At 41.3% G+C, this 27388-nt stretch overlaps 1 protein-coding gene across 2 annotated transcripts in view; it reads right to left on the bottom strand.

Moving 5' to 3' along the window:
- Positions 1-27388, bottom strand: part of ADAMTS20 (ADAM metallopeptidase with thrombospondin type 1 motif 20) — a 112592-nt gene that overhangs the window by 50450 nt on the left and 34754 nt on the right. For both annotated transcript variants that reach the window (XM_084811815.1, XM_084811814.1), the window contains 12 exons: positions 27142-27283; positions 25834-25938; positions 19980-20125; positions 18044-18225; positions 17813-17949; positions 14988-15105; positions 12395-12490; positions 9499-9665; positions 9268-9397; positions 7831-7957; positions 7184-7394; positions 6090-6254 (listed from right to left, as the gene is read on the bottom strand). In XM_084811815.1, coding sequence (XP_084667941.1) covers positions 6090-6254; positions 7184-7394; positions 7831-7957; positions 9268-9397; positions 9499-9665; positions 12395-12490; positions 14988-15105; positions 17813-17949; positions 18044-18225; positions 19980-20125; positions 25834-25938; positions 27142-27283 — 1726 coding nt within the window. The remainder of the gene's footprint in view (positions 1-6089; positions 6255-7183; positions 7395-7830; positions 7958-9267; positions 9398-9498; positions 9666-12394; positions 12491-14987; positions 15106-17812; positions 17950-18043; positions 18226-19979; positions 20126-25833; positions 25939-27141; positions 27284-27388) is intronic.

Here is a 27388-nt window from a genome sequence, read left to right as displayed (position 1 = left end):
AAGGAGGGAGTCTGCCTCTGCCTAGAGGTCTGGAGACTTGATTCCTCCCTAATGGTCAATGTGTGCTTTGGCTGTGACATTGTCTGCCTGGAGAAAGACTGATCTCAGAAGCAGTACTTGTGCGAAGTGTTGAACCACTAGCCTGGCCGTCTGGAGTTCTAGTAGGTGGATAGGAAGCTGCAACTCCCCAACTCCTGGGTGCAACCAGGTTCCTTGAACCATTCTCCCCTTGCACAGAGCTCCCCAACCAGAAAGGTTGGTGTCTGATGAAATCACTGTTTTTTGAGGATCCTGGAGGGGGACTTCATCCAGAACAGGACGGAGGAGCTACCAGAAGAAGGAAGCTCAAACAGCCCTGAACAGCCCTGGAATGCTGAAGTGATATCTTGAAGCTGTGTCATTTGGGAAAGGAAGCAGGGCCCATTGTAAGGGATGAGAATGAAGTCTTGCCCAAGGAATTACCTGGAATGTTGACACCATGAGGCCCAAAACCTTCACTAAAAGCATGAGGCCGGCTGTCTTCTTGAAGCAAATCAGTTTAACTGCAGCTTGAATTTTGGAGAACCTCTCTGGACAGACAGCCATGATCCCTACTTGTGTGTCTATTAAGGCCCCCAGGTGGAGAGAAGAGGCAGATGACTCTTTTGATTGTTGACCAGAAAAACTGAAGTCCTTGAGACATGCCAGGGTGATTTGCAGGTCCATTGCCTGATGCCAAGAAGCTGAATGGATTAGAAGATCATCAAGGTAAGGGTATATTGAGAACCCTTGCATGCAAAGATGTGCCATCAAAGTGACCATGATCTTTGTAAATACCCTGGGACCTGAAGCTAGGCCAAAAGCCATGGCTCTATATTGAAAATGGGACTCCTCAAAGGCAAAATGGAGGTAGCACCGATGGTTGAGGAAGACAGGAACATGGAGATAGGTTTCTTTGAGGTCCACTGAAGTCATTAAGTCTCCTAGGCAAACAGCTTCTTTGATGGTCAGAAGAATCTCCATCTGGAACCAGTGGTAACAGATGAAGTGGCTGAGAAACTTGAGATTCAAGACAACTCTGATGAACCCATCTTTCTTTGAGACTATAAAGAAGTGAGAACAGAGCCCTAATCCCTTCTCTTCTAGAGGCACTGGTTCCACTGCTGCGATATCTAGTAGATGCTGGATGGCCAATTTCACCATCTCCCTCTTGGCTGGATTTGCTGGGTCTGGTGATGGGAAAAATAGTGGGGAGGTTGAGATGTCAGCTTCCGAGCAAAGAGCCTCCAGGACCCAACGATCTGAGGTGACGGCCAGCCATTTGTCAGCATACCTGGCAAGACGGCCGCCCACCAATGGAAGGTTGGTGTCAGAATTGGTTCTTGTATCCCCTTGACCTGGTGGATGAGCCATATCTAGCGGGGAAGCTCTGTTGGCCTTTATTTCCTCTTTGGGAATGAGCCCAGGTGGGACGGGTGGACCAAACATCTCTTCCCTTGCCGGGGGTTTTGGAGAAACAAAATGGCTGGCTGGTTTGGTAAGGGTGAAAAGATCTCCTAAAGAAATGCCTTTCTTCCTTCTTTCTTGCCATGGGCATAGCCTTTTTCTTATCTTTTGATCTGACTAGGAGGTCCTTTAAAGCTTCATCCCTGAAGAGCTTGCCCCCAAAGAAAGGATCTGATGCTAGGTTGGACATCAAAGGAGCAACAGTTTCCCAATGATGAAGCCAAAGAAGTCTCCTGGCAAACACATCAACTGCTAGGGATCTAGCAGAGACCTGAGGCACCAGCAATAAAAGCTACCACTCTAGATACCTTGAGAAGGGTCTTACATAATTTGGCTGGATCATGAAGTGCCCCATCCAACACATCTTCCAACAACAGGAGTAAAGGTCTGGCAAAAACTGATGCTGAAGCTGCCACCCGAATAGATAGGGACACTGCTTCATGGGTCTTCTTCAAACCAATATCCAGCTTGCACTCAATCATTTCCTTGAGCTGCACATCCGTACCTTTCAAGCAAAGACCACAATTCACCAGAGCCACCACAGGCACATCAATAAGTTGGACTTTAATTGGTCCATAATAGGCTGCTCTAAAACATAATGTTTGTTAACAATAGCGATAGATTTCTTGTGCTGCAAAGGAGAATCCAACTCACCTCTAATCACTTTTGGGATAAGAACAGGCAATTTCACCACTTTGGTCATGGGCTGCCATGATAGCTTCCATCCTAGATAGCTTCCATCCTAGAAGTAGAGGGTTGAGGAGCTTCCTCTGAAGGAATCAAATCTATCTAAAGCTGCCATAGATTTACATAGCAGGGGAAGATAACTGGAGTCCTGAAATAGGTGACAGGAATCAGGCTTCTCAAGGTCAGACTCACCACTCCACTTTTCTTCATTCAGGACAATTAAGTCTGCATCATTCGCATCTAGGTTAGGAGAGTCCAGACTTGGGTTGAATTGATCTTTTGTTTTTAACTTTCCCCTAGGAACATCATGAGGATCTGTAGATATATGAGCCCTGTCTCGAGCTGGAGCAAAAGGAGCCTGTGGAGGCTGCTGTGACATTAGGAGAGAGCCAGAGGGCTACACAATATTTCTAGATATAGCAGACATAGAAAGGGTTAAAGGCTGACAATGAACCAAGGCATCCTTAGCCAGGTCAGCCAATAAAGCCTCCTTCTGTGCTGTAGCAGAGCAGGTAGAATTTCCAGAGAAACTGAATCCCCCCAGATTGCTGCCTAATTGCAGAAGATTGACAGGGTTTTGGCAGGAAAAGCAGTGGGCCAGGAGGAGAATGCCCTGTTCTTACAGGGCAGTCTGTGAACCCCCGGAACTCCTCCTTTCAGATTGTGTCAAAAACAGACTGCCCAAATTACTAGCCAAGTCTGTCTCTCCATCACCAGAGAGATCTTCATCTGCCCTAAGGCTCCTTCTGGCCAACTGCCAGGGAGACAACGTAGCAAAAACTGGGCTCCTGCATAAGGCCAGGCTCCCCACTCCTTGTCCTCCTCTTCCTCTTCCTCCTCCTCCCAAACTCCCAACATCCATACCAGCCAGGGCTGTGTCGTTGATCTTGCTCTGAGCCCTGTTGAGGAAAACTGTTCCAGACGGAGAAAAGGGAGCTCCGGGTGCAACAGAAAGGCTTGTTTTTCATACACGGTAGACAGACAAGCCACTTCAGCGCGAATGAGAGGAGGGTCAGTAATGGTCACCATTATTGCCTCTTTGTCTCTCACAGAGGCTGTGGAGGTGGCTTGTGAAGAGCCCGAGGAGGCTGCCAGGTAAGGCTTATGAGCAGACTTGTGGGCAGACTTTCCTTTTGCTTTCCCCATAGCAAGCAGCAGAGGTGAAAGCACATAGGGGAAAAGGCTGGCCAAATTAGAAGGTGGGGGGTGGGGTTGGAGATGATGATGAAGTTAGCTGACCAGAACAGAGAATCTGTGGGTTTGGGTTTTTTTACTGTTTTCCCTGAAAGGAAAAAAGACTGGAAAGGGAGGAAAAGAGAAGAGACAATAACACCGGATGTGCTAAAGTTAGGGAGAAAATGGAAAAAGCAAGGCTGAGTCAGAAGAACGCAGACAGGCGAATTTACGACCACTTCAGTGACGTGAAATTGCAAAACTGAGCTTCAAAGTGGAAAAGACAGTTAAGGGAGCAATCCTAGGATATCTGGTTTTCCAGGAACCAACCTCAGAGCCTGCATTCCAAGGTCAGTTCTTGGAGAACCGACCTCCCCGCACTTCCGAGGCTGCCATGCTGTGCGCTCACAAGAGGAGTGTGGAGCAGCTGAAAAGGGGCATTCCCAGAGGGCATTCCAGGGCAGGGAGGGCGGAAATGCTTGTATGACACATCCAATGTGTCCTACAGCAGCCTCCTCCCCCGCTCTGCCCTCCCGCACATAGACAGCCACAATCAGCTGCCTATCTGAAAATGCAGGGCAGGAGAAGCGCAGAGGGAACAATCCCCTCCCTGCTTCTCCTGCCCTGCATTGGATAGACGGCCGCCTCCAAGTTTGGCAGCCGCCTATCTGAATAGGAATGTGGAGCTGCGATTTTGCCTTTGAGGTGGCGCTAGGTGGCACATAAGACACCCACCCCCCATTCCCTGATGTATTGTTTACATGCACAAAGCAACTTGTGAAAGTTGGATAAAATGGGATGTGTAGATTTGCGCAGTGAGATCTACTGAGATGGGAATGGACTGAGTGGGAATAGGCTTGGTTTGTGGTAAACTCTGACTTTTGTTGGGGAATCTGGACCTATTCCATAAGGGCTCGCTGTTCCTGTAGTTTCTGATTAGAAAACTGGTTCTTTGGGGATGAAAGGACAAAAAATACATCTAGATTAGTGTACTTCATTTTGGGGAGCAAAGGGAACCTTATGCTTGTCTTTCTTTACTTTACTTTACTTTAGAGCCTCTTCTACAAAGAGGTGGGATCCCTTGAAAGGAATGGAAGCAAGATTGGTTCTGGAGGCAGAGTCCACATTCCAGTGTTTGAATCATAGGCAACACCTAGCTGTCATGTTAGCTGCTATGGAACCAGCTGAGAATTGCAGTGAGTCTAAGGTAGCATCAGCAATGAAGGCTAAGGATAACTTTTAAAATAGTCTTGTGAAGTGTGTGTCTAGCTAAGTCTTCTAACCATACTTAAGAGGCCCTAGCAACAACTGAGGTTATAGATGCTGCCAGAAGGACAAAGGCAGTTGCCTCATGGACTTTCCTCAGGACTTTTTTTTTTTACCTGAGTCCCTTAAAGGGGCATTACCATCTTGTGGCACTATAGCCCCTGATATTAAAACAGCCATTGGAATGTCCACTAAGGGAACCTTTAGATCCTCCATGGCCTGCTGTTCCAGGGTATAAACACTTCTGGGCAAAATTGTTAGATGTTCTGCTATTATGGGTACATCTCATTCTGATTTTACTGTGTCATTAAAAGATACTGGGAAAGGAACAACTTCTTTTATTGTTTGCACAAAATCCTTCTGAAAAAACAAGGCAAGGAGCTCAGAAGACGGGAGGTGTTGCTCTGTGAGGACCCCAGGGCAACACCCTATAGGATCCTGAAAAGCTTGGCAAATTGATGCTGAATCGGCATTATTATACAAGGCTACCTCTGAAGCTGAGAGGGAATAGCCATTTTGCTCCCTCTAGTGGCCTTCACTACTATTGTTCTCAGAGCAGATGCTGGAAAATTGACTCCAATTTTGAGCATCCCAAGGAAGTTCGGCAGGATCCCAAAATGGCAGACTCATTTGAGAGTGTTATGTCTTGACCATCTGCAAGGAGGATACTTAGGCTGAGCGGACTGACGGTTCTCCATCACAGCAACTGCCAGAGTTAATGGGATCTACTTTTAAGATGGTCAGGCTCTTCACTGCCTTAGCAGAGCTTGTGGAGGGGTGATTCTCTGTTGGAGTTGCCTTGCTGTTGCCAGTTACTTCTTAATAATCCTCATATGCTTCCTTTTCTTGTGATCAGGTGTGCAGACTCACTTTCCCTTTGGAGGGAGCCATTGGAGAGATTATGAAAAGAGGGGAGGAAATGAGAAGACGAAATAACAGAGTGACTGGAAAAAAGAAAGATACAAAGAGAGAAAGAAATAGTAACATGGGTTTAAGAGGTAATTAGGAGGGCCTGAAGCAGAAAACAAAAAAGAGGAAAGACTGGTTTCTGCTCTGAGCAAAGGCAGGAACAGTGTGAGGAGGAGCGTATGGGGGAGAGGATGGTAGAAGAACTAAATTACAAGGTTCCTGCCTTCTGGGCAGGAGCAGGAGATTTAACCCACAGTTAGATACTTCCTCACACCAACAGGAGAAGCTCCTGTGTATGCCCACCGCATATTTTTTGAATTAAGTGCATGCTAGGGACTGTCAAGGCCATCCAACCTACTTTCCCCTCCATCACCAAGGTCTCCAGTAAGTGTTAAAAGTAAGGGTAAATTACCCACCTTTGTTGTTTATTAATATTGGTCTGGAAGTGTCCATGTCCCTGACGGCTGCACACTATATTCTGCACATGTTAGGCCAGATAATGGCCACTACACAACTTAAAATTTATTTCAAAGTGAAAGAACAATGTGAAATCAGTCTGCATGTATTACCTCACTCCAGTCACTAGCCGTCCAGCTGGGGCACAAGAACTCATTGCAGCTCTGAGTAATAGTCTTCGGAAGTTCATGGCATTCTGTATCTGCAAGCCGACGACCAAAGTTGTTCATACAAAAAGCTTCCCTGGTTCTTGCACCTTGTCCACAGCTCCTAGAACACTGATTTATGTAGAAAGCAACAAAAACACAAGAAATCTATCAGTATAAAAGTAAATATAAAATATAATCAGGGCAAATTAAAGAATACAAGCATAGATGAAATCAGAGGTGCATCTTTGGTGCATCTAAACCTACTTCAGATTGAGATAAATTTAGCATCTTGTTTCCCAATTGCATAATCTATTGTGGATACATAAGATGGATAATAATCAGGATTTAAGACATTATCAGACTTTGAATATTTTCCTCAACGGTACTGTTCATTTAAAATGGATCATGAAAGACCCCGGTATCTACACACACTCACTTTTGCTTCATTGAAAATTTCATTTACAGAATTACATTTTCAAACCATGCCTACAGCATTGTTGGATGGAAAACATAGGCAGGTTTCAAGAAATCTACAGCTCTGTTTCTGTGGTCTGGGAGAGGCAGAGGATATCTCACATTATTTTTGTACTGACCTTTATATCAAAACCCTAGGGAGATGTTCTTGGGACAGATTTTGGCATCTTTGCAGGGTAAAAATATCTATGTGAAGATTTACTGGTTACTGTCAGATTGAAATCCTTACGTTACATATAAAACAGCTTTGAAACATATTCATGCAGTCACTCTGAAAATGCTATTGCAGCAGACTGTGCAAGTGATCTGTTAATCTGACTCAAGTTTTATGCTCTGCCATTACATGATGTTTTAAGTTATGTTCTTTGTAATGGCTATTAGTCACATACAATAACATGTTTGTCTGACCATTAGGCAAAAACAATTGAGATTTGAACTTTTAAAAAAAAATCTTACCCTTAAAAGTGTCCGCTACTTTACACACAAATGAAGCCTTCGGTTACTTATCCGAAAATAAAGCAAGACTACAGCACATACTTCAATGCAAAAACAAATCATAGAAGTACAAGATTGTATGTGTGTACCTCTGACCATTCTGTGTAATGCCAGCTTCTTTGAAGACAATCTCCATGACAGGCTTCTCGAACTGGTGGTTTCTGCTGATCAGCACAGTATTTATCATCCACAGGAACACTCAGTCCCTTTGAAACAGAGTACTTCATACAGTGGATGTCTAAAGACCGAAACCCTGGGCCACACCGAGTTGAGCACTCATTTTTGCCAATGTTATGCCACCTATAAGTATAAACTATTATATAAAACTAAATATGTTTTAGTGTGTAAAGGTAACCTAAATTATGAAGGCAACCAAATAGCACAGGGAGTAATCAAAACAAAAATTAAGCTGATTTGTTACTTTTTAATAGTGCAATTCAAGAAATATATTTTAAGCTAATTTTAGGTTAAAATGTCTTTTTAAACTAAGAGTTAAGACATCTTAGAACCACTTAATTAAATCAAATTAAAAATCCAAATGCAGTGAATTAAATGAGTTTGTGAATCACACACTATAAATTACTTCAAAGTCATAAAAATTAATCCAAAATATATAGCAATTTCAGTAAATTTGTTAAATAAATCCTAATTTAGGTACAACTTTTATAAATGTACATCAACCAAAGAAACAGTGTTTAAAATCAGCCTACTTATAACCATGTTTGTTTGTTTTTACCTTAATTCACATTCTGTATTACACCGTTCCGTTACAGCTGTGGGGGGTGTTGTATGCTCACATCTTTGGTCAGATACAACCAAATGATCACTCCTTCGTACGCACTTAACCTTCCTCCTGCGAAGACCTTAAACAGAATATTTAGAAAAAATTAAGCAGCATATTTAGAAGAACAGGATGGCAAAATATCCTACTTTGTTTTTTATTTAAAAATTAGCTTAATCTCATCAAAGTTTTCCAGGAGTATTTTAATTTCCCTGCTTTCCTTCCTTGCTGTGTTCATTTTGGAGATGTGAAACTGCCAAAAATGGGGCAAAGAAGTCTAAGGACTGTTAGGTTACAATGCAGCAACAGAGCTTACAGCTGCCAGCAGAAGCTATTCCAGAGACATGATTCTTACATTCACCTCTCCCTGCAAAGAGAGGCCAGCCTAGGTAATCATTAATGGAGGCACTGTGGCTGTCACATCCCCTGGCCACAATGTAGCTTCAACATATCCAAGTGACAAAGTGACAATCTACCTAGACAGACTTCAGATTATTAGTAATTGTTTGGTAACATATTAAGATTTTTTATAATTTACTCCAGAGACTCCCAGTGTTGTCTTGTTCATAATAAATTTGAAAAGTGTAATTTATTTTTCTAATTTCATAAATAAAATAGTATTTTCCTATCATTTGGGGTATACTAGACTAGAAACATAATTTCTACCGATGTTTTCACTGGGCAGGATCCAACGGGGTCTTCCACACATGGCCAGCTCTGCTGGCCCCAGTGAGTATGTGGTGTGGCCGTGATGTAGTGCTTCTGGGGTCAAGCCCCCAAACAAGTGGAAACTCTTGTTCCTGGAAGGAGCAAATTTACTCCAGTATCAGAGGCAGTATGCCTATGTACACCAGTTGCTGGGGAACATGGGTGGGAGGGTGCTGTTGCACTCATGTCCTGCTTGTGGGTTCCCCACGGGCAGCTGGTTGACCACTGTGTGAACAGAATGCGGGACTAGATGGACCCTTGGTCTGATCTAGCATGACTCCTCTTATGTTCTTATGAGCAGGTCACACCCCTTCCAGAAATTAGCGTTTCCACTCACTTCAGGGCTTGCCCCCAGAAGCGCTACATTGTGGCTGCCAGCGGTAGGGGCCGCACGTCCACTGCCACTGGCAGGGCTGGCTGCCCGTGGAAGGCCCCCATTGGATCTTGCCCATTGTTTAAAGATTTCTTTCAAGCTGCGGGATTAATATATAGAATTTGCTTATATTCTCAATTGTAAAACAATTAAGTTGAAAATCATAAAATTAACATAACAATGTTTGCCCATCCACGTATACAGAGCCATAGTCAAACCACAGCAAGCTCAACAAGAAATATAGTGTGACAGGTTATGACAAGAACTTTTGTAATATCTTAAACATCATTTCAAGAACAAAATGAAAATACCTTGACACATTTTGCTGCAGTCTTGCCAAAGCCCATATGGGTCCCATGTAAACAGATCATTCTCCTCTTCTATAGGAATATTGAACGAATAACGAACGTCGGGGCTGTATAAATTCCCTACACACAATACCTAAACAAAGATTTTAAAAACTGTTTTTCAATGAATTTTCCCTTACTTCTGGTAATAAAAATGCTAATGCTTACCATTCATTAAAGATATTAAAGATTCACCTGTAAAAGTATGTCTCCTTCAAGCCGACCAGTACTATTTATTCGTTCCACTGTGTTGTTTGAACCACTGTACTCAAAATTAGCTCCATATATACTGATCTCTTTTTTTGACAGGCTTACAACAAAATTTCCATTCAGGAAGAAATTCCCATGAGTATTAGATAATGCTGTAACAAAGTTAACAGAGACAATAATAAGTAGAGCATCTTTACTTCATACTAACATGCAACTTGCACTGATAATTTTTTTCCAAACAGAGTCCTTTTTAAAAAAAACAAACGCCCAATGAACCTGTTGACATTAACAATGTACTTCCATTCATCTGTCATTATTTTTGTACATTCTTCTGTGTACCGGCATGCAGTACAAAATAGCAGTATGACATTATTTGCTAAAGCAGCAGAGCTCCCTTTACACATTAACTGCCTTAAAGTGGATTCGCACGATTACTGGGAAGTGCTAGGGTTCCATAAGATTACTGAGAAGTGGAGGTACACGACTGGCCCTCTTCCCTAGATGTTTGTGTCTGAACTGGAGAAGCCTACACATTAGCAGCTGATTGTGTATAGCCTTACATGTAACTGGGTCGCCCTGTGCAACTGGGGGTCCCAACTGCATACATACCTACATGTGACCACCTGCTCATACACTGGCTTTCCCTGCACAGGATGTTGGGGCCTGGAGTGAGTGGTGCAGCCCCACTTCTCAATAACGCGTAGAAGCCCCTTCACATCATTTTTTTTCTTATTCATTCATTCATTTCATTTCTCTACTGCCCAATAGCTGAAGCTATTCACAAAAATTAAATCCACAGTGTGCAGCATAAAACAATACAAAATATGAAAGCTTAAAACCACAACAATACAACCAGAATAAAACCATGCAGCAATGCAGAGATTTAAAATACAGATTTAAAACACTGGAGCTAAAAGATTAGGAAGCTAAAATGCTAAAATACTGGGAGAATAAAAAAAACCTGGTGCCAGAAGGAGAACATACGTGCCAGGTGAACCTCTCTAGGGAGCTCATTCCACAGCTGGGGTGCCACAGCAGAAAAGGCCCTCTTCCTGGTAGCCATCTGCCTCATTTCCTTTGGTCGGGGATCCCAGAGAAGGACCCCTGAGGATGATCTTAGGGTCTGGGCAAGCACATATGGGAGGAGGCAATCCTGCAGATAACCTGGCCCCAAACTGTTTAGGGCTCTGAATGCTAATACCAGCACTTTGAATCAGGCCTGGAAATGGACTGGCCGTCGGTGAAGCTGGAAAAGTACTGGCATAATGTGATCTCGTTGGCCAGTCCCTGTTAACAATCTTAATGCCCTATTTTGGACTAGCTGAAGTTTCCTGACTGTTTCAAAGGCAGCCCCACATATAACGCATTGCTGTAATACAGACAAGAGGTTATCAGAGCATGGATAACTGTAGCTAGGCTATCTCTGTCCAGATAAGGGCGTAGTTAGAATATCAGCCTAAACTGATAAAAACTGCTCTGTGCCACTGAGTTCACCTGTGCCTCAAGTGACAATTCTGGATCCAAGAGCATCCCCCAAACTATGAACCCAATCCTTTAGGGGCAGTATAACCCCTCTAGAACAGGTTGAACATCACCTAGCCGGGCAGATGAACCACAGTACCTCCCTCTTGTCTGGATTGAGTTTCAGTTTATTGGACCTCATCCAGTCCATTACCATGCCCAGGCCCTGATTCAGAGCAGCCACTGCCTCACCTGGTTTTGATGAGAAAGACAGGTAGAGCTGGGTGTCATCTGCATATTGATGGCACCTCAGCCCACACCTCCGGATAACCTCCCCCAGTGGTTTCATGTAAATGTTAAACAGCAGAGGGGATAGAGCCATCTGGAACCCCATGGCATAATTGCCAAGGCACAGAGCAATAATCCCCCAGCACCATCTTCTGGAATCGGCCATCCAAGTAGGAGCGGAACCACTGCAGTGCAGTGCCTCCAACTCCCAACCCAGACAACCTATCCAGAAGGATACCACGGTCGATGGGATTGAGAGCCGCTGAGAGGTCCAGGAGAATCAACAGGATCAGACTCCCCCCTGCCGGCCAGGATTCCGGGGGGAGGCGTGTACCGCCTCTCTCCTCGGCGAGGATTCCAGGGGGAGGGACAGAGCACCTCCCCCCACAGCGGAACCAGGTGAGCGGGGTTTCGTACACCCCTAGAATCTGAGAGTGGGTCCTATGCCAAGGTAGTGATTGTAATAATGACATTTTTGGCTGTCATCATTTTGTCTGCTCATTGTTTTTCATAGGGGCTATTTCATTAGTGCATGGGTAATTAACCCACTGACCTGATTTTGATATCATAGTGGTAATTCCTGGGTTATTTAACTCATGTCTTGTTATTGGATTAACTTTCAGTTGTTTAAACCATAAACATTACTCGGTTTCTGGGTTTGCACATCATGAAACGTGGTTGTTAATTAAAAGTGGAAATGGTTCACGTGCAGCTTGTGCATTCTGCTCATCCCCACAATTCCTGGGCTAAACAACCCAGGAACTGCTGCCATAATGTGCAAACCAGGTCAATGTCAATCTAGCAGGATATAGTCAGTCATCGATGATCATGTGCTTTCAATGATTATTAAAACTGACTTGCTTTTCCTTATCATGAACCTGTCTAAACCTTGTGCTTTTATAATGATATATTGTTTTATAATTTTTGGTAAACTGCTGTAAAACAGTATGTAAATATTTTAAATAAATAAATAGAGCAAAAATAAATATTGATATTGTGCCAATGTCTCTCACAAATTCACAATAAAAATTGATTAAAAAATAAAAAAAATGTGTCTCAGTTCCTGAATTACTGATGCTTCTCATGGGAAAAAAAAAAAAACAGTCTGCAGTTAATTATCAGAAATGCTTACCAAGATAGTTGTCATCTTCTGGCTTCCCTGAATAGCTGTGCTGATGTATGTCCAGGTTTGTTGCTCCTACAGGAATTTTAACTACAGTGTTATAGCCTGGAATAGATAAATTAATTTTATGAAAGATTATATCTGTAAGTGATAGATTTGATGAGAAATTAATCTAGTCTTTTTTGTTTGTGTCCCCTGCAAGAATAAAAAGCTGCCACTAGATAACCACTTTCAAGGAGGAATACAGAAAAACTGTATTCACTATATAGAATAGCTAACTGCTGGGATCCAGAATTCTGCTCAGCAGAGTTTGACTGGCACTGGAGGAAGGGGGTGGGCGGTGATTTTCTCCATTTCCCCCTTCCCCCTGCAGCCTCCAACACCACCTCCCACACTGTTCCGGAGGGTCCCCCAACCCTCCGGAACAGTGTGAGAGGTGGTGCTGGGGGCTACAGATGGTAGGGGCATATCAGAGAAAAACACTGCCCTGACCCCCTCCTCCAGCGGGAAGTTTCTGCTAGATCCCGGATCTATCTACGAATGGAAAGAGCGCTTCTATCTGTCAAGAAGTAAGTCTGGAGTCAACCCTTTGCTTCTAAGAATAAGTAGGCTAATTTACCGATTGCCTTAATCACAGGCCATAACAACCAAATCAAAATAGTAAATTACACATCCCAAATCATCAGAAAATGCTATGTGGGCTCTTTCTTACTAATTAACAGACTATTGGTTTTCTTTTGTTTTAACAAAGATCAGTTGGACTTGGAGACCATGGGAATAAACAAGGCAGACTTTTAAGCAATAGCGCTTCGCCTGTATTGGGCAAATGATCATATTACTACATTAATTCTTGATTTAATGATTTAAACATAATGAAGATTTAAGCTGGATTTATGAATCCTGATTGGCATGGTTGCATATTTTCCCAGCATAAGTTAGGAGGACTATTAATGAGCACATGTAATGTAACACCACAATCCAAAATGTAACTACCCTGAAGTAGTTTCGATAGACTCAATTGCAAGGCAGTATGTTTAGGCTTGCTGCCTAGGGATAGGACACTGGATATCGGGATATCAGTCTGAGAACAGCTGCACTTTTCCACATGACTAAGAACAGTCACATTACTAATGTTGTGATGTGGTGCAGAGTTCATAAAAGAGTCAGGGACATTCCTGGGTCCACTTCTCGAACAGTATGTGCTGGATGTGGAGCCTGAATAATATTAATTAATTAATTACTGAATTTCTATACCATCCAATAGCCAAGGCTCTCTGGATGGTTTACCAAAGATTAAAACCTTAAAAATACAATGTAAAACATAATATAACAACCATTTACATACAAAAACAATCAATCAACAATAAATGATTAAACAATAAATGACTCGAAGTCTTCTTACCATTTATACAGGGAACTTACCTGGGGGAAAAAAAAAAGGAATCTGCCTCTTCTAGGGTGCTTCTTACATTTCCAGCTGCACAATACAGTTGCCATGCAAACATGTCCCCACAATATGCAATTAGTCCCAGTGCTGTTGCTTTAAACACCAGGGAATTCATAAGGCCACTAAAACATGTGACACTATACTAAGCTTGTTTTTAACGCTCCAGTAGCATGCCTATAGCTGGGACAAAATTAAGCTATTTTAAAATACTGTAGGGGATTACATTTTTTAAGAAAAGCTTTCTAGCACTGTGCAGAATATTTGGGAATGTAGACAATTATTTAAAATAAATATTTAATATTTAACTTTTAATTTTGAACTGGATGAATTTATTATTGGAAAAACACTGCTGACTACACAAAGAAAAAAAAAGTGAAACTGTACCCAGATATTCTGTTCTTCATATGAAAGCCTGAGTTACTAAGACTATTGTGTCAAAATCCTGTTCTAAAGATGCTATGTTCATGAACTGAATTGTACAAGTAGTTTTTTTCTCCCAGATGTATCCTTTTGGATAAATCTTATATTACAATTTTGAAATTGTTTAAGCAGCTGCACTGGCTGTCTGCTAGCTACCAAGCCAGATTCAAGGTTTTGCTGTTGGCATAAATAGCAACGAACCACTTGGAATGAGCTTATATTGAGGGTCGCCTTCCTCAATATAAACCTGTTTCATTGCTAAGATCATTGGAGAAAGCCTTGTTTATTGTACTGCAACCTAGAGACTACCATCTGGCAGCAACCTGGAAATTGGCCTTCCCCATGGTGGTACCAACTCTGTGGAATGCTCTTCCCCTTGATATGTGGGAGGCTCCAACTGTGACATGTTTTAGGCATCAGTTAAAGACTTAACTTTTCATCCAGGCCTTTCCTGGCTGATTTTGCTGCCCAGTTTGTTGATAGTTCTCTGATTTTAAACATTTTGATTAAGTATTTTGATTTTTTTTTAATGTTTTAACCATTTTGTATAAATATTTTAACTTTGGACATTTTCGATTTTAAACTTGTATGTTGTAGACTGCTTTGAGATACGTTTTCAGATATAGTCAAGCAGTCTATAGATAGATTAAATAAATAAACAAACTGAAATACAGACAGGATATAGACACAGATATAGATTGATAGATGTGGATATACGTATATGAATAAACATACCATAATGAGCACTGTTGAATGTACCGGCAAGAGTCCTACATGAAGAATTATCACCACCACAGATACCACACTTATCTCTTCTTGCCTTGGAGTTTAATACATGATCACAGCCTGCTTGCTAAAGAAACATTTTAAAATGCTTTTACAACCATTCAACAGTATTCAATTAAGTTATAGGTAATTCAAATTATTCATTTTAACCCCATAAAACATATTTCATTCATGTAACAGCTCTTACAGTTAATAATTCATTTAGGGTGCATCCTACAACTCCCAGCATTCCCCAGTCAGCATGGTGGGTGTTGTAGGACTTTTTTCTGTATAAACATGCATAGGGTTGTACCCTTAGGGAGCAATCCTACTGCCGCTAGACAGTGGCTAGACGGCCATAGGATATGGTGCTTTCCAGGAACTGACCTTGGAGCCTGCACTCCGAGGTTGGTTCCTGGAGAACCAACCTCTCCCTACTTTCGCACTGCCTCGGAGGCAGTGTGGAACAGCCCCGTCCTCCGCGCTCGCAAGAAGAGTGTGGAGTGGCTGGAATGGGGTGTGGCTGGGGGTGTTCTGGAGCGGGGAGAGCTGTAGGACACATCCTATGTGTCGTACAGCAGTCTCCTTCCCCACTCCGTGCTCCCGTGGCTAGACAGCCGTAATCGGTTGTAGCCGAAAAAGCAGGGCAGGAGAAGCGTGGAGGGAACAATCCCCTCTGTGCTTCTCCTGCCCTGCTTTGTATAGGTGGTTGCCTCTGAGTTTGGAGGTGGCCGCCTACCTAGATAGGATTGCTCTCTTAGTGTTGTAATAAAGTCTTACATTAATAGTCTATAAAAGTAGATTTCCAAACTAATGAGATGCCAAAAATCACACTCATACAAAAGTGTGTTTGTCTGATAGTGACCTAAGATATATTTTTTGGCATCTTCCTAACAAGTGGATAAATTGAATCACCATTAGAATATTATGAAATACATGTTGGTGAATGAGACTGTACAGGGTGACAGGCAAAATTTGGGAGGTTTTCATACCAACTTTTCTTATCTACAAAAATTACTGAACACAATTAAAAAATGTGTAGCCTCCAATAAATCCATATTTTTAGAAATGCAAGGATGTGGTTTTATCAATTATGCTTTCTGCTATGATTTTCCTCCTTAATTTATAAGGGCTATTGTATGCCACTCCTATATAAATAATGCCCATATAACTGAATCCAAGAATACAATTGTTATGATTTTTTTTAAACTTTGCTTCTGAATAAGTTATATCCTAATCCTAAACACATGCACTAATACATAAATCCTTGCATTTTTAAAAAAATATATTTTATTGAATTTTAATCACATGTTTTCAATGTAATTAATGAGTATATAAAATATTACAATTTTTTCAACCAACAAAACACAAACATTACATAGGTGATCCAAGTACAGTTAACAGGAATCACAGGAATTTCAATACATTATTTCCAAGTATGTATTACTGACGTCATCATGTTTCTCAGCTCAGAAATACAACATTCAGGGGGCTATGATACTCACCTCAACTATGAGACAAGTATTACAATCCACAATTCTTCTCATGTAACTCCCCTCACTCTCACAGTCTCCTTCCAACTTGCCCACAGAAACGTTTATCTTCCTTCCCTCCCACCACACTTACTGGTTGCTTTCCAGTGGTGTGGCAAGCTGCAGAGAGAGGGGAAGGAGATTTGTCTTCCACTGGCACCTGATGCCTTGTGTAACAAAACACCAGGCCACAAGTAGCGCCTGAGAAATGTAGTTTCCCCACAGTCTAGTGACATTGCAATACCTCTTGAGAAAACTACATTTTCCAGCAGTTACTATGCAGGGCAGCTAGCATCAGAAACGTGGGGAGAGATCTTCCTCCTTTCCTTTTGTCTCCCTGAGGCTTGCCATTGCTTCTGCAGCTGCCACACTGCCACTGCAGCCAGTAAGTGGGATGGAAGAGGAGAGAGGGTGTTGGGGAGAGGCTGAGTGGGGTGGGGGTGGGGGCGGGGGCAAATCCAGGCTGGTTCCCTGATTTTGGCGGGAAGCAGCTAGCCTTATTTCCAAGACAACCTGACAGAAGCTGAGGGCTCACTTATCACTAGTAAATGCACACATTACATTAGATTCAGGCACCTGTTAAGAATTGGTTCACACAGGATTGGTGAAGCACCAAGCCATAGTTATCAGGAGCAGCCACGAGTGTGTGCATTTCTCTCCTTCCTTCCTCACTTCTCATGCAGGCATGCCATCCTCCCTGCCAATTTTGGTGGTAACCATAGTTAGCATTACATCTGCCCTGACCTTGTTTACTAACCATAGTTAGCCTAAACCAAAATTTGCAAACTGAATTTTGACCATGGCTTTAGATTGTTCTGATGCTAACCACTATTAGTGAAAATCATGATGCTAACCAGAGCTGTCTCAAAATTTGGAAGGGAGGGGAACAGGCAGGGAGGATGGGGTGGAGGGTCTCATGGAACACTTCCAATCACCAAACCATGATTTAGTGATCATCAGTGCTACATCTGCACGTTGCCATAGTGATAACAGCCTGATGTGGGATCTTTGCTCCAGCTGATGGCTATCGCTCACCTGATAACTAATGACATGATGTCTTTATATGACTTATAATATAAATATTTCTAGGCTGCTTTTCACAGCAGGATCTCAACAAATGAATGACATGGGCCATTGGAATCCACTGTAAACTGAACTGAATATGTGCATTCTACTGCTTTGACTGTGTGGATAATATTATTAGCCAGTTTTCAACAGGATTTGTTTTGTTTTATATAAAATCACCACTGTGAAATGAATTACCCTGCATAAGCCTTGAACACATATATCGTGAGTGTCTGTTCCACATGGAGTACCATCAACAACTCTGTCTTTCAGCTGATAGTAGGATGTTGTACCAGAAACACGGCAAAAAAGCTTACAGCGATCCTTCATAGAAACTGTTGGGGGGAAAAAGCCAAGTATGTTTTTGTCACTCCTGAAGCTTTATGAAAATTAACATTTAGTTAAGAAAGACAGTTTCCGATTACTTACTACCACTATATTTTGGAAGCCAGCGTACAGTAGATGTTAGTCCATTGATGTTAAAATGTTTACCATCAAACTCAGAGCACTGCTGCTCTCGAAAATCTTTTTTGCCTTTTGGACATGACTCAGTGTTACATGATCGAAACTTCATCCTGCGACCCACACAGTATTTTCCTCCATGTTTGGGCCTAATGAAAATTGCATTTCAAGCATGTTAAGAACAGACACTCAGACATTCCTATTAAAACCAAATCTTCCAAAGCAAGCATATTGCTATAATATAAACAAAGCCTTCCATCAGGACACAATAGACATTCTTTTTATATCTAATCTACTCTGATGTTATTTTCATTTATTTTAAACATTTTTATACCGCCTTTCAATTAAAAAGAGGGCAGCTTAAAATAGGTCATAAAACACAATGAAAACAGTACTCAATAAAATAACAGTCATGGGAAGCCATTTAAAACACTACAAAGTGAAAGGAAAGTAAGTATAAAATGACATGATTGTACAATCAGGCATTTTCAAAATTGTTGCATTATTCTAAGCCTAGACTATATCCACTCCAGAAAGGCTGGATTTATACAAAACCACAATTTATTACAATATATACAATAATGATAGCATACATATCATTTGTGTTTGAGTCCTACAATATCCATAACTTAGGTGTTTAAAATTCAAGCAACCCATTGAAATTATACTCCCAAGTATGACCATATGTCTTTAAAGGTTCAAACAGCCATGCTTTCTTGATAGATCAGCATCCAAAATATGGCCATATGTTTCAACAGTTCAGAGCAAACAATTGTGCCTGTCTGGATCTGACTAAGGGCCAAAACAGACTTTAAATTATTTTAAATTCATATGTAGCAGCTACATCTTTTTTCCCATTTTTACTCTGCAGTATGCATAGGGGCCCAATTGTGGAAATTAAAAGCCCTATACCACCCACAGTACCGTTCTGATCCAGATGAGGCCCCCTACACCTACCCTTGAGTAAAAATTAAAAAAAGGTGTACCTGCTAGACACAGATTTAAAGTAATGTCTGTTTCAGCCCTAAGTAGAATTGTAAAATACTATTCTAAATCAATAGGGCTTGCTGTGTGGCCTCAGATTTTATAAGGAACTGAAAATACCCTTTGTAGTCAACCATTCATCTATGCACCTGAAGTGAGTAGCAAGTCCTTCCAGGTGAGTAGGCAATTACAACCACCCATGTAGGTGTAATGCAATGAATATGAACTTGAGCACGCGCCGGGAGAGAGCGCAGGACAGGAAGGCCTGGCGTGCTATGGTCCATGGGGTCACGAAGAGTCGGACACAATTTAACAACTGAACAACAACAATGTATGTGTAAATGAAATGGTAAATGTTCAGTAGTTATTTTATTTATTTAAAACATTTGTATCCTGCCCTATATCATTAAGATCTCAGGGCAGCGTACAGATAAAATCAATTTAAACAGTATAAAACAATAAATAATGTAAACAGATAAAAGCATATTAAACCATTAAACAAGCTAATACCAATTAAAAATCTAAAACAATAAAACAGTTTAAACAGTGTGCAACTTTAGAGAATGCATTTAGCCCTCAAAGACTTTGGTGAAAAGCCATGTTTTAACTTGGTGCCAAAACAGAACCAACATCTGCGCCAATCAGGCCTCCAAGGGGAGGACATTCCACAACCGGGGTACTACAGCAGAGAAGGCTCTCTCCTACGTCCCACCACAGTGTATGTCTCACGCTAGTGGAACGCAGAGGAGGGCCCCTCCAACAGATCTCAGTCCTCAGGCAGGCATATATAGGAAGTACTGCTGTACATTTGTACTGTTGTGGGAAATCACTGTTAATTTATTGTTGCTTTCAAATACACTGCTAGACAGAATAAATAATATCATTGCACATATATTTAAAAGAAAGAACAAACACATACTCAGGCCGATTACACAATCTGCTTGTACTTTTGATACCACCGCCACACGTTCTGGTACATGAACCGTAAGGTCCCCAGGATCCCCATTCTCCGTCTACAGGAAGCTTTTCCATTCCTTTGTTTACACAAATCCCATGCCGGCAATGCTGCCCAATTGACAAACATAACAACATCAAAAGTTGAAAACTAATTCTGTGCACATAATCTGATAACAAAAAGTGGAAACAGGAATTGATATCAAAGAAAATTAAATCAATGTTACAGGACAACTGTGTCAATGAAACAGTATTTAATTAATGTTACTTTCAAAATATTATTAACAATTCAAGAAGCTAGAAAACTCATCCCCTACCAAGCCAAGGTTTTTAATAACAACTCAAGCTTTAAATTTATGCATTTAAACAAGAGGTTTGGCAATTCAAAAGCAATCTGCTCTTAGCAGCATTTACTCAAGACATATGAAAATCTGGCTACAGAAGTCTTGCTGGTATTCTTAAACATACGCTATTTAATTAAATAGCCTCAGCTCCAGTTTATGTGCATCATAGTAAATATGAAGTTTTATTTCCATGATAAAAATCAAAACTAAAATACATGACATATAGGAGGATTTCAAATATGCAACAGATGCGCACGCGCGCGCACGTGTGTGTGTGTGTGTGTGTGTGTGTGAAAGAGAGAGAGAGAGAGAGAAACAAGTATGTATATATAATGAATTTTTAAATAAGAAACATACCTGCGTGGAAAGAACAAAATGTCTGTGGCAAAACAGGCTCCTCAAATGATATGGATGCAGCACCTTTATGGTTGCTTTCATAACATAGTTAGGGTAGAATGCCTGCTTACGTACCAAATTACCAACACTCACCTCTATTAAGGAGTATATTTTCAGTATGATGTATAATTACACAATCCACCCTAATCATGTGAGTGGAAGATATAGACATTTACGCAGAGTGGAGTGGGGCCAAGGATAACCATGCTGCTCCAGGAAGTGTAGAAGGTGCCCTTCAGATGTTCTCCCAGCTGTGTTCCCCTAGCTACTCTGCCTCTGAGAGGAGGCTTAAATCAGTCTACGTTGCAGGGTCTGATCACATGGAACTTTCCCATAGAATAAGAATCTCTCTCCTCACATAGTGCTAATACTGTGGGAAAGACCTATGCAATCAAGCCTACCCATATGGTTGGCTCATTTCAGTGTTACCAGTGATATGACTAATGGGTAAGTGGCTCTATTGAATTGAGGGAACATCAAAAGGTAATCTCTGGGGGACCTAGGCTTAGCTAGACTCATTTATTTTAGCTCACACCTGACAGTGCCCACTAGATCAATCTTAACACTGGTTCCTAATAGACCCAAAAGGCAAGTCAGTCTGGTCTTTAAGTTATACCAAGTACTTGTCAGTATATCAGATGCAGTCCTAATTATCAGACACCAAACTAACATCAAACTAGTCAACCTGCAGCTTTGGGACGAAGAATTTCAGAACTATAGGACAGCAACAGACATCATGGTAATCTAGATTCATTTTGAATGTTATCTCAGTAGCATGGTACCTGCAGCAATGTGTCTCTTACCCAGACCTCTCAGGAATGTCAAGGATCCAAGATCATATGGGAGGAGCCAGAAACATGGCTTCCAGTATCAACCCCTGGGAACTTGATAACAGTGGGATGAGAAGGAGCCACATTGTTGACTATTCCTATATGTCCTGTGGCTTCTGACATACCAGAATGATGGGAGGAAACATGTTTCAGCCTCCAGCAGTCCCCACATAACTGAGTGACATCAGAAAAGGCTTCACTAGCTGAAGGCCAAATGTTAGTGATATCTATAATATGCAACCAGATCAAATCACTTCTTGTTGATTCCAGTGAGCTCAGAAAGCAGGAGCTAGTAAGATATTCAATGATTTAATGAATGGTTTTGATTTCTATACCCATCCATATTAGCCATTCACAAGCCAACTGACCTGAGAAAAAATCTGTTCCATCTGCAAATATGCGTTCAGTTAATACCTAAGCCTGAGGAAAATACGTCACGCTCTGACCCTTGCCAAAAGAGCATTTTCTTGGCCTGCCAAGACAAACCTCCCTTTTTGCCCCATTTCCAAAACACATAAACCATTATTTACACTATATTTTTCTGTTTGCCTAACTTGGCAATAAAAGTGTTCTTCAACTTAAAATGTTTTTACAAGTTAATCTTCTTGCACCTATTCTTTCTTCATAAGAATGGTTAACTTTAAAATTAAACCCAAATTTCTCTTGGCCACCATATTATTATTATTCTTTTCTTCCTGGTTATGTATACAAAACTTCTAACTAATTTTGAATTCGGGTGCTCCCTAACCTTATGTATTTCAACAATGGCCAGCTTCTTTGACCTGAGGGACTGGGCTTTTCCCAACCAAGCTTCTAAGGGACTGGAGCCCTAACAGTCATATTGTTTCCTCAGGAGCAAATCTCTCATTTCGCAATGGGAGGAATGCCTACTAGATATGAAGCTGAACTTCACATTCCCAATCTGGTAGAGGGAGAAGTGAAGAGACAGAAAAATAGGGAGAGTATTGTGCCCTGGAAAACTAGGGCATAGGTACCACTAAATTGTCCATCCCCGATATATCGTAGTGGTTACAGCATTAGACTGAGACTCCTGAGACCCAGGTTCTATTCCCCAGTTGGACATGAAGCTCACTGGCTGACTTTGGGCCAGCCACTGACTGAGTTCAGACAACACATTATTTACTCCACAATCAGCTGCAGTATCTGTGGGTGCCAGGTTGCGTATCCAACCCCCATTCAGGGTTGTCATGTTTGCAAACCCAGTAAGCGTGGTTTATGTGAGGGCTGTTTAACCCCAGACAGACCATGGGTTATGTGAGGGTTATTTAACCCTCACATAACCCCCGCTCGCCAGGTTCACACAACACAACAAGCCCCAAGTGGGGCCTTCATATTGAAAATGGCAGCCGCATATATCTCACAGCTTCACCATGGGTTAAATAATCCATGGTGGGCTATCATGTTGTGTGAACAACCCCACTGACTCTCAGCCTAACCTATTTAACAGGGTTGTTGTGAGGATAAAATGGAGAGAAGAAAGATCATGTATGCCACTTTGGGCTCCTTGGAGGAAAAGCAGGATATAAATATAACAAATACATTTGTTCCCATTCTACCTTTGTAGACTAATCTAGCAATTTTGAGCAACTGTTGGCACACCCGTCACTCTGTATGAAAATGTACTGACCCAGGTACTGACACACTGGGTTATTTTAATACAATGGCTCTGGAATGTGTTTTTTTAATGTAAGTATAAATAATCAAGTTTTTATAGCCAGAATTTGCTAACAAGGACATTGAATAAATGGCAATTTAACATTCTGAGCTATTTATAATTTATCTCAACTAATAAAAGGTTTTACGGAACAATACCCAACAGTACACTGTGTATCCAGTGAAATAAAAGGGAAGGAAGGTTAGTTTTAAATTTGCTTTAAAAGAAGATTCTGGAATGGCTGAAGTTATACATAGAAATATAGCACTTACATGACAATTGCTTCCATAGAACTGGAATAAGCCCATGTTCACATCTGGGATTTAATAGCTTATTCAATAAAGATGTATCAGGTTTTATTGTTGTGCAGCATTTCCACAGAACAAACCAGATGAAGTCACAGTAGAAAAATTATGCACCGGACCTATCCCAGATGTTCTTTCTAAGCATTTTCTTTGACTACTAGTGATTGTGTTACAGAGAGGTGATTTACTTATTTTTTTCATTATTTATTTATGTAACAAGATGTATGGGCAAGGTTGGTAATATGTGGAAGGCATGAATGCAAAGGGAAAGGGATGGGAGTCCAAGCAAAAGAATGAAGGAATACCTCCTTTCTTTAGCCATCATCACTGATAACTGAGGCTGTGTCAGTATTGCCTTGTGCTATGGGTTTTACTGAAGCAAGTATACTTATTTGTTCAGTTTGTTCAGTGTATTCCACAGTAAAATACTTTATGAAGTGTTAACTACTGTGCAAATATACTTCCCACAGTAAATTCAAGTTGCTAAATCGGCTGCTGTCACTTGTTCTGGCTGCAGAAAGAGGGCAATGAGATGCTGTTTCTCAGAGGCTAAGTCAGGTGGGAGCAGTGGCTCTAATGCAACAATTCCCCCCCTCCACCCTGCCATTTGCCCTAGCAACTGGGAGAAGGCACACCTTTGTTCTTCCCATGCAGCTAGGAATACTTGCAGGGCACAGGGACATTCTGAATTTAGGGGAAACTATATCCGCAGCCAACACAGCTGGTCCTTGCCTCTGTGGAGGAAACCACTGGGGACCAGCCCCTCTCAAACTGACTTCCAACAGAACACTAAAAACCCAGATCATGTTGCAAAACAACAACAATTAATACTGGGATTCAGGGTCATCCAGTGAAACTTGCCATTAAGGAGCTAGTAGCAAAAGTCCTATTAAAAACACATTTGGATCTCCTGATTCTGAATAATTACCATCTGGAATCTAATGTACTAATTAATAATAATTAATTAATGTATTAATGGAATGGAATGGAATGGAATGGAATCTAATCTTCAAGTGATGGCTTCTTAACTTGGGGGGTCTTGGATGATACTGATTATTTATATGTATTCTAATCAGATTTCCAGCCTGGTTTTGAGACAGAAACAGCCTTGGTCACTCTGGTGGATGATTCAAGGGCTTTTGATACCATAGTATCCTTCTGAGTTGACTAGTTGGGGTTTTTACTTTATTGACTTATTTCTTACATTTTATCCCACCTGTACCTCAAAGGAGCCCAAGATGGTGTATATATTGTTCCTCCTCTCCATTTTATCCTCACAACAACCCTGTGAGGTAGGTTAGACTGGGAGTCATGGCCCAAAGTCATCCAGTGAACTTCATGGCCAAGTGGGGACTAGAACCCGGGACTCACAACTATCAGTCTAACACTCTAACCACTACACCACACTGGCTTTGGGGGGATATGGTGTTGTGGTTACCACCCATTCTGGGGGGATGAACCCATGGTGGGAGACTCCTGTTCTAACACTTGGCCATTGACATGTAGAGTGTCTTAAGGTTCTATCTTGTCCCCAGTGCTTTTTAACATCTACATGAAGCTGCTGGGAGAAAGCCATCTGGAGGTTTGTGTTAAAGTGTCATCAACAGGCAACTGACACACAACTGTTCCTCTCATTTCCTCCAACTACTTCCTGGAAGGGTGTGGAAACCCTGAACAGGTGTCCAGATGCTGATTAAATAGTATTATTTACTATTATTTACATAGCACCACCAGCGTGCATGGCAGAGTACAAGTGGAATGGGCCCCCCTCTCCAAGGCACTTACAATCTAACATTTTGATACAAGAAAAACAAAAGAGGTGGGGAGGAAGGGGGGAGGGAAGGGGTGGAAGGGATAAAACAGGGGAAAACTGTGTGTTTGTTTCACTTACACATGATTCGGCTTGGTTACAGGCTCAGTTGCCTGTAGGGCATGGGAACTAGGAGGTTGAGCCAAAGGCTTCATGGAGAATGTGGGCTTTAAGGATAGATTCGAAGCAAGTCAGAGATCATACAGGTGATCTCGGAATCAGTTCCAAGCATAAGGGAGGAAACTTTTGAGGGAGCAGGAAATCTTCAGATGGCTGAGGGCAGTGGAGTTCTCTGTGGAGCTCACTGGCAGGGATGTATTGGGATATCAAGTGGAGAGAAAAGAGTGCAGGGATGTGGAGCACTCTGAAGGTAAGGACAAGGAGTTTATGCAGGATCCAGGAACAGACAAGAAGCTAATGAAGGCATCTAAAGGGGTGAAAGTGGAAGTGAAAGTTTACCATTCCATGGCCACATTCTGTTCCATCAGCCAGTGGCATGTGCTGAGTTCGGCAACCCTTGTGAATACCTTCTGCACTTGTACACCATAAACGCTTGCATTGTTTCTACCAAACAAACAGAATTTTCTTTGTTATACAAGTAATATATTATCAAGATACAGATGCAATATGTGGCAGCGGTGGGGGAGGGGGGGACTACAGGTCTAAGTAATGTCAGGAAGGATTCAAAGTTAGGATCATGTTTTAGAAGCTATTTTGTACTGAGGTACAGACACCAGACTACAAAATGCTAGTATATTGCATTAAGTAAGAAAGACACGTGCATTTTTAAAATGTGGCTTTTGCCTTCAAATACTCCCCAACAGCAATAAGAAAAGGATTAGGCATCTGCTTATATTTTAAAGGGAAAAGCCATATTTGAAATCATTGCTGATACAATCCACATGGATTTTGCACTTTGTTATTTGTATACTCAGTACGAAATACCTTGTGAGAAATCATCCTATGGAATCTCCAAACAGTCATGTTTGAAGGTACTCAATTCATTTAATTAGAAAAATTACAGTAGAATATTTTGGCCTAAACAGGCTTTCTAGCAGTGTAGGGCTGAGATCCAAATAACTCTTTTAGGCACACATTTGCAACTTTATATTCCATTTTGAAAGGCAAGGACCTATGTATTCAATGATCTCTCTCTCTCTCTCTGTTTGTTGGGTTTAAGACAGATACAGTCATTAAATATATTTTGATGATGTTTAGTTTTTGTGGCTTTAGAGACTTGTTGCACTGTTATTGTCAAGCACAATCTAAAGACTGCATTTCAAGCAAACATTTGAACCTTTCTTAGTTCCGAATTTTCCCCTTTACAGAAGTATGAACAGCTCTAGTGTGGTAAGATTTTTTAATAGTTCATTTTATTTCTTTTACCTTTCTGTGTTGAAACATAACATTTATTATTGATTGCTGAAATAGCAGAATTGATGTATTTTATTTCCTTCATTTTACTCAGTAAAATGTTGTTAATATTTACGTCTAGCTCTTACATTGTGTGGGTCACTAATTACAGAAGCTCAAGGCACAAGTAGTAAGAAAAGGTAAGAACAATCCTGGTATAAGACACAGAAAAACAGGAGTTGTTGTTTTATCAAAGACAGAAAGCTCAACAACAGAAAAACAAGGCGGAAAAGAAAAAAAATCACCTTCTAAAAATTTCATAATGATTTCAGTACAATTTTGAATTGTTAGCAAATGGTATCTGTCATAGACATTGTTTAATATTAAAATGGGGTTCTGTATTAAATAACTTACCATGTAAGGACATACTTGAGACCCAGGACCAAACATAAGCTCACACTGCTTGTTCACATCATACAGGAAACCAGGCAACTGTGACTGAAATTCATAGATTCTTCCACTTGGTTTGTCCAGAAGGCATTCCCCATAACCAGTACTGTAACACATTTAAACAAGCAGAATTCTTCTTATAAGGTATCTTGCTTATGAACTGAACTCAGTACGTGAACACATTTGGGGATGGGGAGGGGCAGTGGCTCAG

The sequence above is a fragment of the Heloderma suspectum genome, chromosome 7, assembly GCF_057233095.1.
Source record: "Heloderma suspectum isolate Gila_16-S chromosome 7, 16-S_ref, whole genome shotgun sequence".
Classification (NCBI taxonomy): domain Eukaryota; kingdom Metazoa; phylum Chordata; class Lepidosauria; order Squamata; family Helodermatidae; genus Heloderma; species Heloderma suspectum.
Note: the sequence above shows the minus strand (reverse complement) of the source record. Positions and strands in the feature narration are given on the sequence as shown.